This window comes from Theropithecus gelada, chromosome 15 (assembly GCF_003255815.1).
Source record: "Theropithecus gelada isolate Dixy chromosome 15, Tgel_1.0, whole genome shotgun sequence".
In the NCBI taxonomy this organism is placed as follows: domain Eukaryota; kingdom Metazoa; phylum Chordata; class Mammalia; order Primates; family Cercopithecidae; genus Theropithecus; species Theropithecus gelada.
The window spans coordinates 3316692-3330929 of NC_037683.1; the positions used below are offsets into that span (position 1 = coordinate 3316692).

The 14238-nt window shown below is 52.5% G+C and overlaps 1 protein-coding gene across 1 annotated transcript; it reads left to right on the forward strand.

Moving 5' to 3' along the window:
- Nucleotides 1-4310: 4310 nt before the first annotated feature.
- On the forward strand, nucleotides 4311-13928 carry LOC112608082 (ficolin-1). Its single transcript, XM_025359699.1, has 9 exons — nucleotides 4311-4447; nucleotides 5738-5851; nucleotides 7393-7446; nucleotides 7779-7814; nucleotides 8594-8626; nucleotides 9066-9193; nucleotides 9601-9730; nucleotides 10960-11094; nucleotides 12193-13928. The coding sequence occupies exons 1-9, from the start codon at nucleotides 4345-4347 to the stop codon at nucleotides 12438-12440; spliced, it is 981 nt and encodes a 326-aa protein (XP_025215484.1). The 5' UTR covers nucleotides 4311-4344; the 3' UTR covers nucleotides 12441-13928.
- Nucleotides 13929-14238: the final 310 nt, after the last annotated feature.

Genomic DNA, 14238 nt, shown 5'->3' on the forward strand with positions numbered 1-14238 from the left:
CACGTGTCTTCTCTTCAGCTGGGCAGACCTTTCTGTTGAGGAGGACTGAGATGAACATCGCTGGTTATGGAATATCTCCAGCTGGGCAGACCTTTCTGTTGAGGAGAACTGAGATGAACATCGCTGGTTATGGAATATCTCCAGCTGGGCATACCTTTCTGTTGAGGAGTACTGAGATGAACGTCGCTGGTTATGGAATATCTCCAGCTGGGCAGACCTTTCTGTTGAGGAGAACTGAGATGAACATCGCTGGTTATGGAATATCTCCAGCTGGGCATACCTTTCTGTTGAGGAGAACTGAGATGAACATCGCTGGTTATGGGATATGCTGGTCATAGGGAATTGTTGGGAATACGACCAGTTTTCCAAAGTGCTTGTACCAAGGTTTCTGACACATCTTCACCAAAACCTGGCAGGGTTGGCTGTTTTGAAAAATTTTAGTTTATGCAGCCACCTCATGAGATTTAAGTTTTCATTTCTTGGATTAGTTATGAAGTTGAGCATGTTTTCATACTCCCATCATCTATTAAATATTATCTTTTATCAGTGTTTGTTGAAGTCACTTTCCCACTTTCTACAACATTGTTGATTTATAGAAACCCTTTATTCTAAATACAAGCCTTTTGTCACTTCTGTGTGTTGAAATCCCTCCTCCTTCTCCTTGGCTTGTCTTTTCCCTCCCATGGTGATATATTTTGAAAAAGAAATAATGTATTTTCATGATCAATTTTTCGACTTGTCCTTTATGGTTTGTGATTTTCCGTCTTATATGAAATACCTGCAAGGCTATTGGAGATCTTGTAATATGATCTAAAACTGCTGTTTTCCCTCTCACATTTGGGTCTACCATTCTCCTGACATGAGTGTGTTTCGTCTGATAAAATTTAAGTGTCACTTCTTGTTTTTCCATATGACTATCCAGTAGTTTGTGCTACTCACTGAAAGCTTATTCTTTCATTATTGCTCTGCGGAGCCACCATGTCATAAATCAAGGGTCCATATGTGCCTGGATTTGTTTCTGGACTCCCTACTCACTTCCCTAGGTTTGCGGCGTACACCCAATCCAGCACCACACTGCCTCCATCACTATCGGTTGATAACAACTGCTGGCATCACTTAAAGCAACTTGCCCTTCTTTTTTCTTGCTCAAGAGTATCATGACTATCAGCCCTTTGCCTTTATATAAATTTTATTTATTTATTTATTTATTTATTTATTTATTGAGACAGAGTTTCACTCTGTCGCCCAGGCTGGAGTACAGTGGTGGACTCTTGGCTCACTGCAAACTCCACCTCCCGGGTTCAAGCGATTCTTCCATCTCAGCCTCCTGAGTAGCTGGGATTACAGGCATGAACTACCATCCTCTGCAAAATTTGTTTTGTTTTGTTTTTTTGAGAAGGAGTCTCACTGTGTCACCCAGGCTAGAGTACAGTGGTTCGATCTTGGCTCACTGCAACCTCCGCCTCCTGGGTTCAAGCAATTCTCCTGTCTCAGCTTCCTAAGTAACTGGGATTACAGGTGCTCAACACCGTGCCTGACTAATTTTTGTATTTTTAGTAGAGACAGGGTTTCAACATGTTGGCCAGGCTGGTCTTGAACTCCTGACCTGAAGTAATCCACCTGTCTCGGCCTCCAAAAGCGATGGGATTTCAGGTGTGAGCCACTGCACTCGGCCCTTTATATAAATTTTAAATTCACCCTGTCAATTGTCGCAGAAAATGGTAGTTTAATTGATAATACAGTGGATATCTAGATAAATTAAGGGAAAACGAATATTTTTCCTATATTTGGTATTCTAATCCACACACATAGAATATCCTTCTAATTATTTTAATCTTCTTTTAGGTCTTTCAGTTCCTATTTGATAGTTTTGTACACAGAAGACCAGCATGGATGTTATTAGATTTATTCACGGTTATTTGACTTCGGCATTGCTGATACAAATTTTTTAAATTTCATTTTAAAATTATTTGAGGCTAGTTTTTAGAAGCACAATTGATTTTTGCTAAACTTTTTATTCTGCTTGTTTATCTTTAGAATCTCTTGAATTTTCTACATCCTCAGTCGTATCTTCAGAAAATAACAATCTTGTGTCTGCCTTTCCAATCTTTTTATGGTTTCGTTTTCTTTCCTACTGCACTGGACAGTGACATGCAATACGCTGTTGACCAGAGTGGTGATGACAAGCATCCTTATTTGTTCTCAGTCTCTGAGGATGGTTTTCCATTTTCCCTGTTAATTATGTCATAGCTTCAGTACACACAGCTTCCAAAGACCCCTTTCTATATTCTGTTGTTTCTGTTGGTCCTTATACCTGTTATCTTTTATTTCCACGAGCCTGGTTATCGTTGATTGTGTTCTAACATTTCATTTGAAAAAAATAAAACACTTTGCAGAAATAATGACCTGGGATGATGCCATTCTCCTTCACAGAAGATTTTTGTTTCCTTTAGCTAGGAGCCTGGGGTCACAAGCAATAATTCCAGGAGTTGAGGTTCCTTTCCTGGGGACATTTAGATGTCTCAGAACCAGTTTTCAGCCCATGTGAAGGTTGGTTATTGCTTCACATGGGCTGTTGCTAGGGTGCAGCCCTTCTGAAAGCCGACCCCAAACCCATACCTTTGGCAGGCCCTAGCCCCAGTCTTTGACCTTAAGCTCTGCAAGATGGTGAAATAACTGCCCAGCTTCTCACCTCTCTTTTGGAGATTGGCAAATTCCTATGCAAAAAGAGGTCCCCATGACTAGTTTCACTTCTCTAAGATTTCTGTGGCTCCCAAGACCTTGGCAAAGTGATCCTTTACTACATCGCTAGCTTGATTGTGCCTTCAAGCAAATCTCTTTATAAAGGTTTCGTCTGTTTGTTCTTAATAAGATGGCACCAAATACCTAAACTGCCATTGCCAGGAGTCAAATGACTTTTACTAATCCGATGTTAAGATATTTTAATTTGCCAGAATCTTGCATTCTTTCATACTCTTGGGCTCACATACTCTTGGGAACGTTAGCTTGATATCTGAGTGTGTTGTTGACTTCTTACCTGAAATAAACCTATGGACGATGCAAGGAAGAGGAGGTCCCCTCACACCCAGGGGGCAGCCGGCAAATGGAATTGAGGGGCACAGACCCGCTGGCTGTCTCCCTGTTCTGACCCAATCCCAGGTGAATGTCACTCCTGAATTGGATCCTCTCCAAAAAAGGAGGTCGCACCACTGACACCCAGACCTCTCCCGCCTGGGCCAGTAGCTCAGGGACATTAAGTGGTGTCTGAGGCAATGAAGCCCTCTGCCCCTGTCTCTCAACATGCGGGAGCCAACACACACAAACACACAGAGCCTAGAGTTGTTGTGGTGCCCACAGAGCCTGGACACAAGGTTCTGTGTCTCCTGGGCCCCCCACCCCTGGGCCCCCCTCCACTTCTCTCCCATGTGGGGAGCCAGTGAGTTTGGAAACCCAGTTTACACACGCTGGCCCAGAGAAGTTGCAAACCACAAAACAGCACCTCTCCCTGCTCCTCGGTCCTGCTGCCATCTGACTCTCCTTAGTGACCATTTCTATACCTCCTAAAAATCCCACACAAAGTGCCCACAACGCCTCCCGGCTAAGCATGACTCACAGCACGAGATGTGGAGTAGGAACATGGCCTCAAGGATTTGGGGGGACAAGAGGCATCCCCACCTTCAGGTGAAATGAACAATCCCGGTGATCCACAAGACATTAGACAGACTTGAGTCCAATGCCTGGCTCTTACTAGTGGAGTGACTTCAATTTCTCCAGCTGTAACTTTCAAATAATTGACTCCACCCAGTGGGGCTGGTGTAAGATGATATGATGGAAATAGTATTTGAGACATAACAGGTGCTCCATACATTTTTTTCCTCCCCATCCATGTCAATCACCTGACGCCTGACACACCCTGAATTTTCTGGGAATAGATGAGGCAAGGAAACGTCTTCAGCAAAGCCTTCCTTATCCCCCAAGGATAAGGTCAAGTTCTCCAATTATTGCTTGGGGACAGCTGGAGAATGGAAAGGGGGTGTGGGAGTGTGTTCTCCTTAAGCCACAAACAAAGTCGACCCTTTCCAGCAGAGGGGTCTTGGGAGCTCTCTGGACTGGGAGCAGGGTGTCTTTGCTGGGGAAGAGAGCCCAATGGGGTGGGCGTCTTGCTGGAGCCTCGTGGAAGGAAACACCCTTTGAGATGACCTCATACCTCCTGTTGGTGCAACGAAGCAGCCCATAGGAAGTGGGTGTCCCCCAGGGAGTTGAGAAACTGTGGCACAAGACGAGAGCTGGCTTCCTCTGCCCCATTAGAGCTGGGAGACTCTTCGGAGTCAAAGGCCAGAGAGCATGGAGCTGAGTGGAGCCACCATGGCCCAGGGACTCGCTGTTCTACTAGCCTTGCTCCTGCATGTCAAGGACCTGCCTGCCCAGGCTGCTGACACCTGTCCAGGTGAGAAGAACCCAGGTTTTCTGGTCCCAAAAAGCTGGTAACAACCCCATTCACTGACACTCGGGTGTCCCAGGCAAAACCTTTTATGCACATCTTCCTGCAAAGACGCCCAGCAGATCTCTTCTATCCTCAGGCAAGGACATAGAGGCTCAGGGCAGCCGAGGCGTCACCCAGGGTCATGGAGGGATAGGGGAGGGATGTCACTTCAGGTCTGTCTGCCTCAAAAGCCCAGGATTTGCCCCATAGAGCTTCACAGATGGGTCTGGAATCTGTCACTGAGAAGGAAGAAAATACTGTTGACTTTTTCTTCTTACGGGCTTGCTGGAGAGGCCCTCTAATACGGTGGCTGCCATACTGACTTGGGGGGTTTGTTAAAAAGGCAGATTTCTGGCTCTCCCCCAAAAGAGTCAGAATCAGTCGATAGGGGCAAAGGTTTGGACAGTGACGAGGTGTTTCCCTCGTTGATTCAGGAGCAGGTGGTTCTGTGATGCTCAGCGAGAGACTGCTCCTAAGGACGGCCCGGCCTCCCTGGCTGATAACATATTTATGGAGGAAACATAAATAGTAAATTACAGCCTAGTGGAAGGAGGACAGGAAACACAGAGAGGAAACACCCCAAAGATGGCAGCTGCCGTGTCTCCAGTGAGAGTGCTGCTCCGTTCCAGTCTCTAAGAGGGCCCTTAGCAGGGCGTGTAGATTTTGTAATGAACAAACTGAAAAATATTTCTTCAAAGAAGTAGACAACCTTGGTTTGGCTCCAGCTGCGCCACACCTGGCTCTGTGTCCTTGGACCCCACACTGCCCCTCTCCAGAGGACCTAGAAGGCCCCTTCCAGCCCAGTAATTCCACAACCACATTCCCAAGGTCTGGGAGGGAAAATGCTTTGTCAGCCTCAATTCCCCAAGTTTCTTAGAAACATTGATTGTCATTGGTTACTGCAAGAGCTCACTGTTTATTAAGCTCTTTGTAAATGCCACGAATTACACTAAGAGATTAAAATGCACATTCTCTAATCCAGCCCTGGCCACAACCTTGTTATTATCCCCACTTGGTAGCCCAGGGCACAAAGCCCAGAGGAGTTAAGTGACTTGCCCCAGGACACACAGCACTGAGGAGATGAGGCTCGCTGTGTCTGGGTGGCCTCCAACGCTAGGACTCTGCCCCCATCATGTCTCCGCCTCACCAGTGCCCGAGGGGCGAGGACAGACCAAGGCCCCAGCAGAGCTGAAAACCTCACTTTCCAGCCACTGTTGGGCCAAGCACTGAGTGGGCACCTGTGTTTCTCTGCAGAGGTGAAGGTGGTGGGCCTGGAGGGTTCTGACAAGCTCACCATTCTCCGAGGCTGCCCGGGACTGCCCGGGGCTCCAGGGCCAAAAGGAGAGGCAGGTGCCAATGGAAAGGGAGGTAGGTGCGGGCTGGGTGGGGAGGCCAGGCATGGTGGTGGGCACTGGCTCTTGCTGTTTTTGAAACTAGAGGCTGAGTTGAGCAACACCCCCATCATGATTCCTAGATCGAGAGCCTGGGTCGGGCCCCTGCTAGAGCCAGGAACAGAGCTGACTCCCAGGGCCCAACAGGGTTCTGAAATGGAGGCAGTGTCTTTCCTAACTATTTCATGAGCTCACATATGGACACGCTTCTGTAGCTCTGTCTCCTAGTCCTTGATCCAGTTCCAGCTTTGCTCAGCCACTGGCATGACTTCTAAGCTCTATGTCCCTCCACCTTCTCACCTGAAAATTGAGGTGACCGTTTTCTTCTGCACCTGCCTCATATGGGAAAACTGAGGCTCAAAAAGGTCAGGGACTTTCCTACTTGACAAACCAGTAAGGAGTGGGGATGGGACTTGGACCAGTCTACTTTGGGGCACAGAGGGTGCCCGAATCCTGAGCCCTGAGCTCTGCATGCGGGTCTGCAGGGAACGTGGGAGAACCAACAGCAGGCACCTGCCTTGGGTGGTTTTGGGTACCCCCTAAGCATGGCGTAAGGCAGATGTGCATAAAAGCTTGGAAAGGGCGCTGCCTTAGAGGGTGAGCTCCCCATGCCTGGAGGCATTCAAGGTGATGCCTGCGGAGCACTTGGCGGGGATGTCCCAATGTAGATGGGACAAGCTCAAATGTCCCCATGACTTGGACTTTCGCTGACGTGTCCAGGCTTCCGTGTGAGTGTCCAGGGCCAGGTCCTCTGTGCCCACTCTGCAGGCTGGACCTGAGAGTGGGGTCTCTATCCCCTGTTGAGGGAACGCTGGGGAGGAAGTCATTCCCCGGCAGGAGAAGAATCAAGTCTGGCTCGGACGTCCCTTGAACCAGGCTTCTACCAGTGGGCATGGCTGGCCAGTATACCCTAAAGCAAGAACCAGTCCCTACACACTCTCGCCAGCCACCGGGATCAGCGAATGGACTGGGGGCTGCCTCTCGGCTGGCATCAGGGAACGGGAGGGTCCCCTTTCTGGTTGGAACCGCGTGGAGGGCTGTGTAACACCACGGGAGTTCAGGCGCACGGTGGAACCGGATCCTCCCTGGCAGCAGCGGCCACACGTGGGGCTCACCCTCTCCGTGTGAGGATGTGGTAGGATGAGGCTCTCGGAGGACGCATTCGTTGCTCCAGAACGTGGTCCCTTGCTAGACAGTAGAGCTCTGTGACGGTGACTTGGGCCCAGGCTTATGGTCAACAAAGGGTGAAACCCAAGATGCTCCCAAGGCACAAACAGGAGCCAGGAGCACCTTGCCTTGAGCCCAAGGTGGGGTGCAGGCCCCTCCATCACTCCCTCACCTCCATCTGCAGTCACCCCCCGGCTAAGTCCACGGCTCGCAATTCTGAGGGTTCCTGGAACCAGAATGGGTTCAAGGCAGAGTTGGGGAGGGTCAGGACTTTATGACTTGGGGCAAAGATTTCCAGGGAGAATTGTTTAGGTTGCATTTTTCTCAATGATATGTCTTTGGAATTTTCAGGAGAACGCGGTCTCCCTGGAGCCCCTGGAAAGGCGGGACCAGTGGGACCCAAAGGTAACCAGGGAGCAGAGAGCGAGGAGGCCTTGAGCAAGGACCTTGGAGCTGTGTATAATGAAATAAGGGAGGGAGAGACAGAGACATAGACACAAAGAGACAGGGTGGGGAGACAGCAACAGAGAAAGACAGAGGAAGGCAGACAGGGGCCCTGTCATATTCCAGGCCTCGGGGCCCCTCGCCAACATTGAGACCTGAGCGTTGTGATGCCTCAGTGAGCCTGCAGGGCTGGGGAGATGCAGTGCCCCAGGCCAGGAGCCCACCCTGGGGCCGGCCTCTCCGCGGCCCACACGTCCAGGGCCAAAAGCTCATTCTCCTGCATCTTCCTCCAGGAGACCGAGGAGAGAAGGGGATGCGTGGAGAGAAAGGTGAGCCACCCGTGGACCCAGGCAGGTGCCTCTACAGCCTTTGTCCAGGGGAGGGGTCTCGGAGGCCTCAGTCCACCCACCCACCGCTCACCTCCCTGTCAATCTGGGCTGTGGGCAGGGAGGGGTGGAAGGAACCTGGTGGGTTTTGCTGTCAGAATCCGTGAGGGCTCAAACCCCGGTGTCTACAGCAGTCATTCCCAGTGGCCAGCAGGACCACATCAGTGTGTCGATGGTGACACTTTAATATTTCAATTTCTGTCTTACTTATGCTTATTTATTCAAAAATTGTAAAAGTTTAAAAAAGCCGAATGTGCAACGCTCTAAGACACAGTCCCACACTCTGCCTACAAACACAAATGAGAAGCAGAGCCGGGGGCTGAGGGTCCGCCGATATCTGTGTCCCAAGAAACAGAGTCCAGGGCGGAGGCAGGGCAAGCTTGGAGTGACCCTGCCAGGCTTGAAGAGTTGTTCTGCTGTTATTAGCGGTGAAGGCCCCACTAGGGGTCCAGTTAGTCCAGCAGGACCCGCAGTGCCTGCCACAGCCCGCGAAGCTCCAGCTGCACAGCAGGGGCCTACAGACAACCATGTGGCCGGTGCCTCTGGGGAAGCAGAGTGTGGCCACCCTCGCCTAGGCCTGTGCCACGTGTCCTGGAGACTTCAGAGGAGCTGCCTTTGCCCATTCTCTATTCTGTGCTCAGGGAGCCACTGGGGCTGACCGGGACGAGGGCTCTGATGCTCTGATTTCAAGCTTATGACGAGTGTCTCCTCTCCCCACACAGGAGATGCTGGGCAGTCTCAGTCTTGTGCGACAGGTGACTGATCACACCCTGACCTCAGTACCCAAGCCTTGCCCCGACCTCTAGGGCCAGCTGCATGCGTTCATGCCACAGACTCTAAGGAAGAACCCTGTCTGTACCTATCATCCGCCCTCAATCACTCGAGTAATGGGCAGCCATCGCCTGAATCCCTTCCATGACAACCCCGGCTCCACTATTATAATCTACCCCAGAAGGCCGGGTGCCCAGGAGCCAAAGGTGGGGGAGACACTGGGATGTGGGAGGGTCAGGCAGACTGGGCGTGGCCATCACAGCTGCATGGCCCTGGGAGCCATGTCCCTGTCTAGGCTTCGGAGTCCTGCTCTGTCCGCACAGAAGCCTGTGGCCCTGCTCCTCCCTGCCAGGTCTCCCTTCCACTGCCCCTGCCCTGCCCAGGGGCCCCGTCCTGCAGCCATTCCCTGGGTTCCCTTCCCAGGTCCACGCACCTGCAAGGACCTACTAGACCGAGGGCACTTCCTGAGTGGCTGGTACACCATCTACCTGACCAACTGCCGGCTGCTGGCTGTGCTCTGTGACATGGACACGGACGGAGGCGGCTGGACCGTGAGTGGGAGACTGAGGGACCCTGGGCAGAGGCGGTCAGCCTGGGAGACCCGGAGTCCAGGCTGCACACCTGGCCAGAGAACACACTCTGGAATTCTCTATTCCCCTGGTCGGGGACAGAGATGATGGGGGAGGTGACCCGTGGGTAAAAGTCCAGGCCGTGGGGGAGGCTGGGAGGGGCCTGGTGCTCTCTTGCTCTGTGCCTTGGGGCTTGTTGCCTCCCCCATCTGAGCCCCCATTTCCTCCTTCATCCCGTGGGGTCTGTGAGGAGACCAGGTGGGCGTGCTGGGGACCCCAGCCTGTGATGCTCTGCCAACTACAAATGCTGCTCCTCTGGAGGGCGGGTCCCCCGTGCTGTGGGACATCGGCCTGCCCCACCTGGCTCCTGTCCCCTGGCTTCTCCACAGGTTTTCCAGCGGAGGATGGATGGCTCCGTGGACTTCTACCGGGACTGGGCCGCGTACAAGCAGGGCTTCGGCAGTCGTCTGGGGGAGTTCTGGCTGGGGAACGACAACATCCACGCCCTGACCGCCCAGGGTAGGGCCACTGCTGGGGCTTGGGGGTCAGGGGGCCCTGAATGGGGGTGCCCCTGCCCCTTAGGCCTGGGCCACCAGGAACATAAGCGCCTCTTGGCCCACAGGGGAGTGGGCCCTGAGCACACTCAGGGTGGCACTGGGACCTCTAAGGGCTGCGTCCCCTGCCGCAGGCTCTGGCAGCATCGGGAAGGGAAATAGAGCTCTGGGCTGAAGGCCTCTTCAGGTCTTGGCCCCACTGGCATCTGAGATCCTGAGAGTGGAAAGCAGGAGAGAGACCACTGGGGCTTGGGGTGGCCTTCATCTCCGGCTGTTGACGTGCCTCTGAAGCTTGCATCTTAGTCCCATGGAGAGCCCATGCTTGCCTCCTCCAGCCCACGCCTCAGCAGGCCCCCTGCAGCCGCACCCACCCGAGTGAGAGGGCCTTGCCCCAACCCTCCAGGGCAGGGAATGAGTTTTGCAGCTGGCCCTGAGGCAGTCTGTATCATCGCTGGTCCATTATCCCTGCCCACTGCCCCATGGCATGATTGAAGGTATCCACTCAGGTGCCTCAAATTCCTGCAAGAGAAACTACAATTATAGCTTTGCCCACTCCTGCATTAGTGGCTCACCAACCCTTAGAAAGAGAAGGTACACTTTCAAAATGAAAGAATGCTCCCTTCCACCCAGTGAACTCCAGTGGGGCATGTTCAGGTCTCCAAAATACCAGGAAAGGTGTTTAGAAACAGAAAGCCATCCCTGAGGGCCTGATAGCAACAAGGGATTTTCCAACATTCCCAGTTGATTTTTTTCCTGGATGCCACATTCAGATCATCCCGTAAGAATGTATCCATCCCCAGCCGGGCGCGGTGGCTCACACCTGTAATCCCAGCACTTTGGGAGGCTAAGGCGGGTGGATCACAAGGTCAAGAGATCGAGACCATCCTGACCAACATGGTGAAATTCCATCTCTACTAAAAATACAAAAAAAAAGTAGCTGGGCGTGGTGGCACATGCCTGTAATCCCAGCTACTAGGGAGGCTGAGGCAGGATAATCGCTTGTACCCAGGAGGCAGAGGTTGCAGTGAGCTGATGTCGTGCCATTGCACTCCAGCCTGGGCAACGAGAGTGGAACTCTGTCTCAAAACAAACAAACAAAAACAAACAAACAAAAAAAAATTACCCATCCCCAGCTGTCATGCCTGGTGACAGAAAGATCTTGAAGGCTGGGACCTTAACATCTTTTTCCAACAGGAAGCAGCGAGCTCCGTGTAGACCTGGTGGACTTTGAGGGCAATCGCCAGTTTGCTAAGTACAGATCATTCAAGGTGGCCGGCGAGGCGGAGAAGTACAAGCTCGTACTGGGAGCCTTTGTCGAGGGCAGTGCGGGTGAGTGTCTGCTGGGGGCCGGGTGGCCTGAGTGGGGTTTGGGAAGCAGAGAGAACCTGGCTGTGTCTCCCCTGGTGACCTTGGGCCTTCCCCTCTGTGAATCCTGTTTCTCCATCTGTCAAGCAGACGCTAGCATTGGTGTCTCTATACAGCGTGGGGCTCACAGGACATAGCGGCTGGCATTCCTAAGGCTATGTCTGCCACACAGTGAGCCGTCTGGGCAGGGCTGAGATGACCCACCGGCGTCACCCGCTGAAACCTGGAAGACAACGTCCTTTTCTCATGGGTGCCTTGGAGCTGTTTCCCAAACTGTGCTCCATGGAACACCAGCCTTTTGGGACATTCTCTACCAAAGGGAGTCTCTGGCTGCATGATTTGGGGAGGCATTTCCTACAGGGCGTCTGCTTGGGGAACTCCCAGTGCACATTCGTTCATGAAAGGCGCTGAGAATTGCTACGGCAGGAAGCCTGTGTAACTAACTGCTCCACGGAGCAACCCAGTCCCAGGGGAGCCTTGGAAATGACAGCCTTGGAGTCTGTGCGGTCCTCTCTCAGGCACGATCTCACGCGTGACCTACAAGGAAGGCAGCAGGGCAGGGAATGTCACCCCCATTTTGCAGGTGGTAAAACCGAGGCTCAGGGGGTGACACTTCTCAGCTGTAGGAGCCAGGGATGAGCTTCGGGCTCAGGGCTTGAGACGGAGGAAGAGCCCCCAGGTGAGGGCTGTCCTGCACCTACCAAGGGCCAGCAGGGCCCCAGGGGACGTGGGGAGAGACCAGAAGGAGCGGTGCAGGCTGGAGGAGGGAGGCCATCCCAGGAGAGAGCACGAGGCCGGACAGTTTAGGGGGGCCCTGGAGGAAACAGGTGGTTGCTGGAGCAGGGGCCTCAGGTTGTGGAGAGGAATTTCCAGACCAGGTTGCCAGAGGTTGACTCCTGCTTCCCCTTCCTCCAAGGCCTGGGTGGGTCGTTTGCGTACCTGTACCTCGGCTCATGCATCTCTAAAGTGAGGCTGGCTCTGCTCAGGGGCAGGATGTGGGGAGGGTCTCACGGTGGCAGGGCTTTTTCTAGCAGCTGCAAACCCCACATTTTCTGTGAGCAGGTAATTCTCTAGGGGCCCACAACAACCACTTCTTCTCCACCAAAGACCAAGACAACGATGTGAGTTCTTCAAACTGTGCTGTGAAGTTCCAGGGAGCCTGGTGGTACGCCGACTGTCATGCTTCAAACCTGAATGGTCTCTACCTCAGAGGACCCCACGAGAGCTATGCCAACGGCATCAACTGGAGTGCGGGAAAGGGGTACAGCTATAGCTACAAGGTGTCGGAGATGAAGGTGCGGCCCGCCTAGCCGGGCCAGGACCCCTCCACATGCACCTGCTGGTGGGGAGGCCACACCCACAAGCGCTGTGGCGTAAAAGTTACCCCGTTTCCCCAGCCAGACGCACTCCCATGACGCTCACAGCTGTCCCTTTGCCCCCAGCCCGGTCAACCTGCCACATGCCCACAACCTCACCAGAGGGAGAATTATGCTTCTAAATATGTTTGCTCTGGGACAGACAAGTTTTTACAGTTTCCGTATGTGTTTCTTGAACACCAGTGGTTTTGATCACTTTCCTGCATCTGTTGCACGGCAGGTGTTTCCCCGGAATTTGCTAAGTCAGGAAGAGTCAGGACCCTCACTTAGCAGATGGTATTACCGATGTTCAGGGAGGTTGAGTGACTTTTGCAAGGATTTTCCACCTCCAGTAATTGACACAGGGCAATCCCCACCTCCATCCCCAGGCCTCCCCCGTCCCCCCAAGCCTCACTCACAGCACTTCACACTCCTTGAGAAAAGTCACTTTGGGGTCCAGAAAACACTTATTAAAAAGGGGGAAAGTTTAGTAGGAACTTTTCTGCTTTCCACCACGGCAGACTTCGTGCTTTGGGCCGGCTGGCTGCTGAGAAGAGATAAACACTTAGCACTCACCCCCAGGAAGAGAGCGCCTGGTCAGCCACCTGCACAGAGAAGATTCCAAAGAGGCCTTCCTCCCACACACAGACCTCAGCTAGGGGGGACCGCGGACCTCAGAGGGAAAAGCTGCACAAGGCTGCTAGGAGATGATGGAGAAGGGACTTCTCCAGCTCCCAGGCCCGGGAGATTTCTCAACCATGACCTATGAGCCGTCAAAGTGGAATGTGGCAAGTGTGACCCCATTCCAATCAAGAGCTCCCACTTACCAAAGGACCCTAAGAGAACCGAAGGAAGGCCAGAGGGGCAGAATCGCTGGGTGGCACACACGTCTTTAGTTTTCCACTATTGCCACAACCAGTCACCACAAACGGAGTGGCTTGAAACAACAGGAACTCGTCACCTCCTGGTTGGGTAGGTCTGGAGTCCCAGGGCCTTACTAGGCCAGCAGGCAGGACTCAGCAGTGGCAGGTCCTTCCAGGGTTAGGGGAGAACCTGCTTCCTTGCCTTTTCCAGCCCCAGGGGTCAGTGGCATTCATTGGCTGAGACTCCTTCCCCCAACTCCAAAGCCAGCGGCACCACATGTCTCTGACCCTTCGTCCGTTGTCACCTCTCCCCCCAAGTCCCGCGGGACAGTCTCTCCACTCCTGAGACTCATGGGATTAGAGTAGGCCTACCCAGATAATCTGGGATCCCCTCCCATGTCCAGGTCTCTATCTCCAACCACATCAGCAAAGTCTCTTTTGCCATGGAAGGCATTTGCAGCCTCTGAGATTGTGTGTATTAGGGCAGGACATCTTTGGCTGAGCAGTGGTGGGGGAGGTGAATTATTCTGCCTACCAGGCCCTATACAAAAATAAACATATCACAGGTTTCTATCTGAAAGAATTCCTGCAAATAATAAAAGAATTAGAGCAGCTCAGTTTGGAAAAAAAAAAAAAAAAAAGGTATGAGACGTGAACAGACACTTCACACAAGATGTCATGCAGAGGAGCAAGGTATTTATCAAAAGGTGCTCCACTTTTCACTTACCAGAGAAATACAGATTAGCACCCAAAGGAGTCGCTGCTACATCCCCCTCATCTGAGCCACAGAAGTTAGAAAGACAGACAGCACCAGTGTCAGAGGTGACTGTGGGAGGGGGGTTTGCATACACTGCTAGTAGCAATGCAAATTCATGGAACCAACCTGGAAA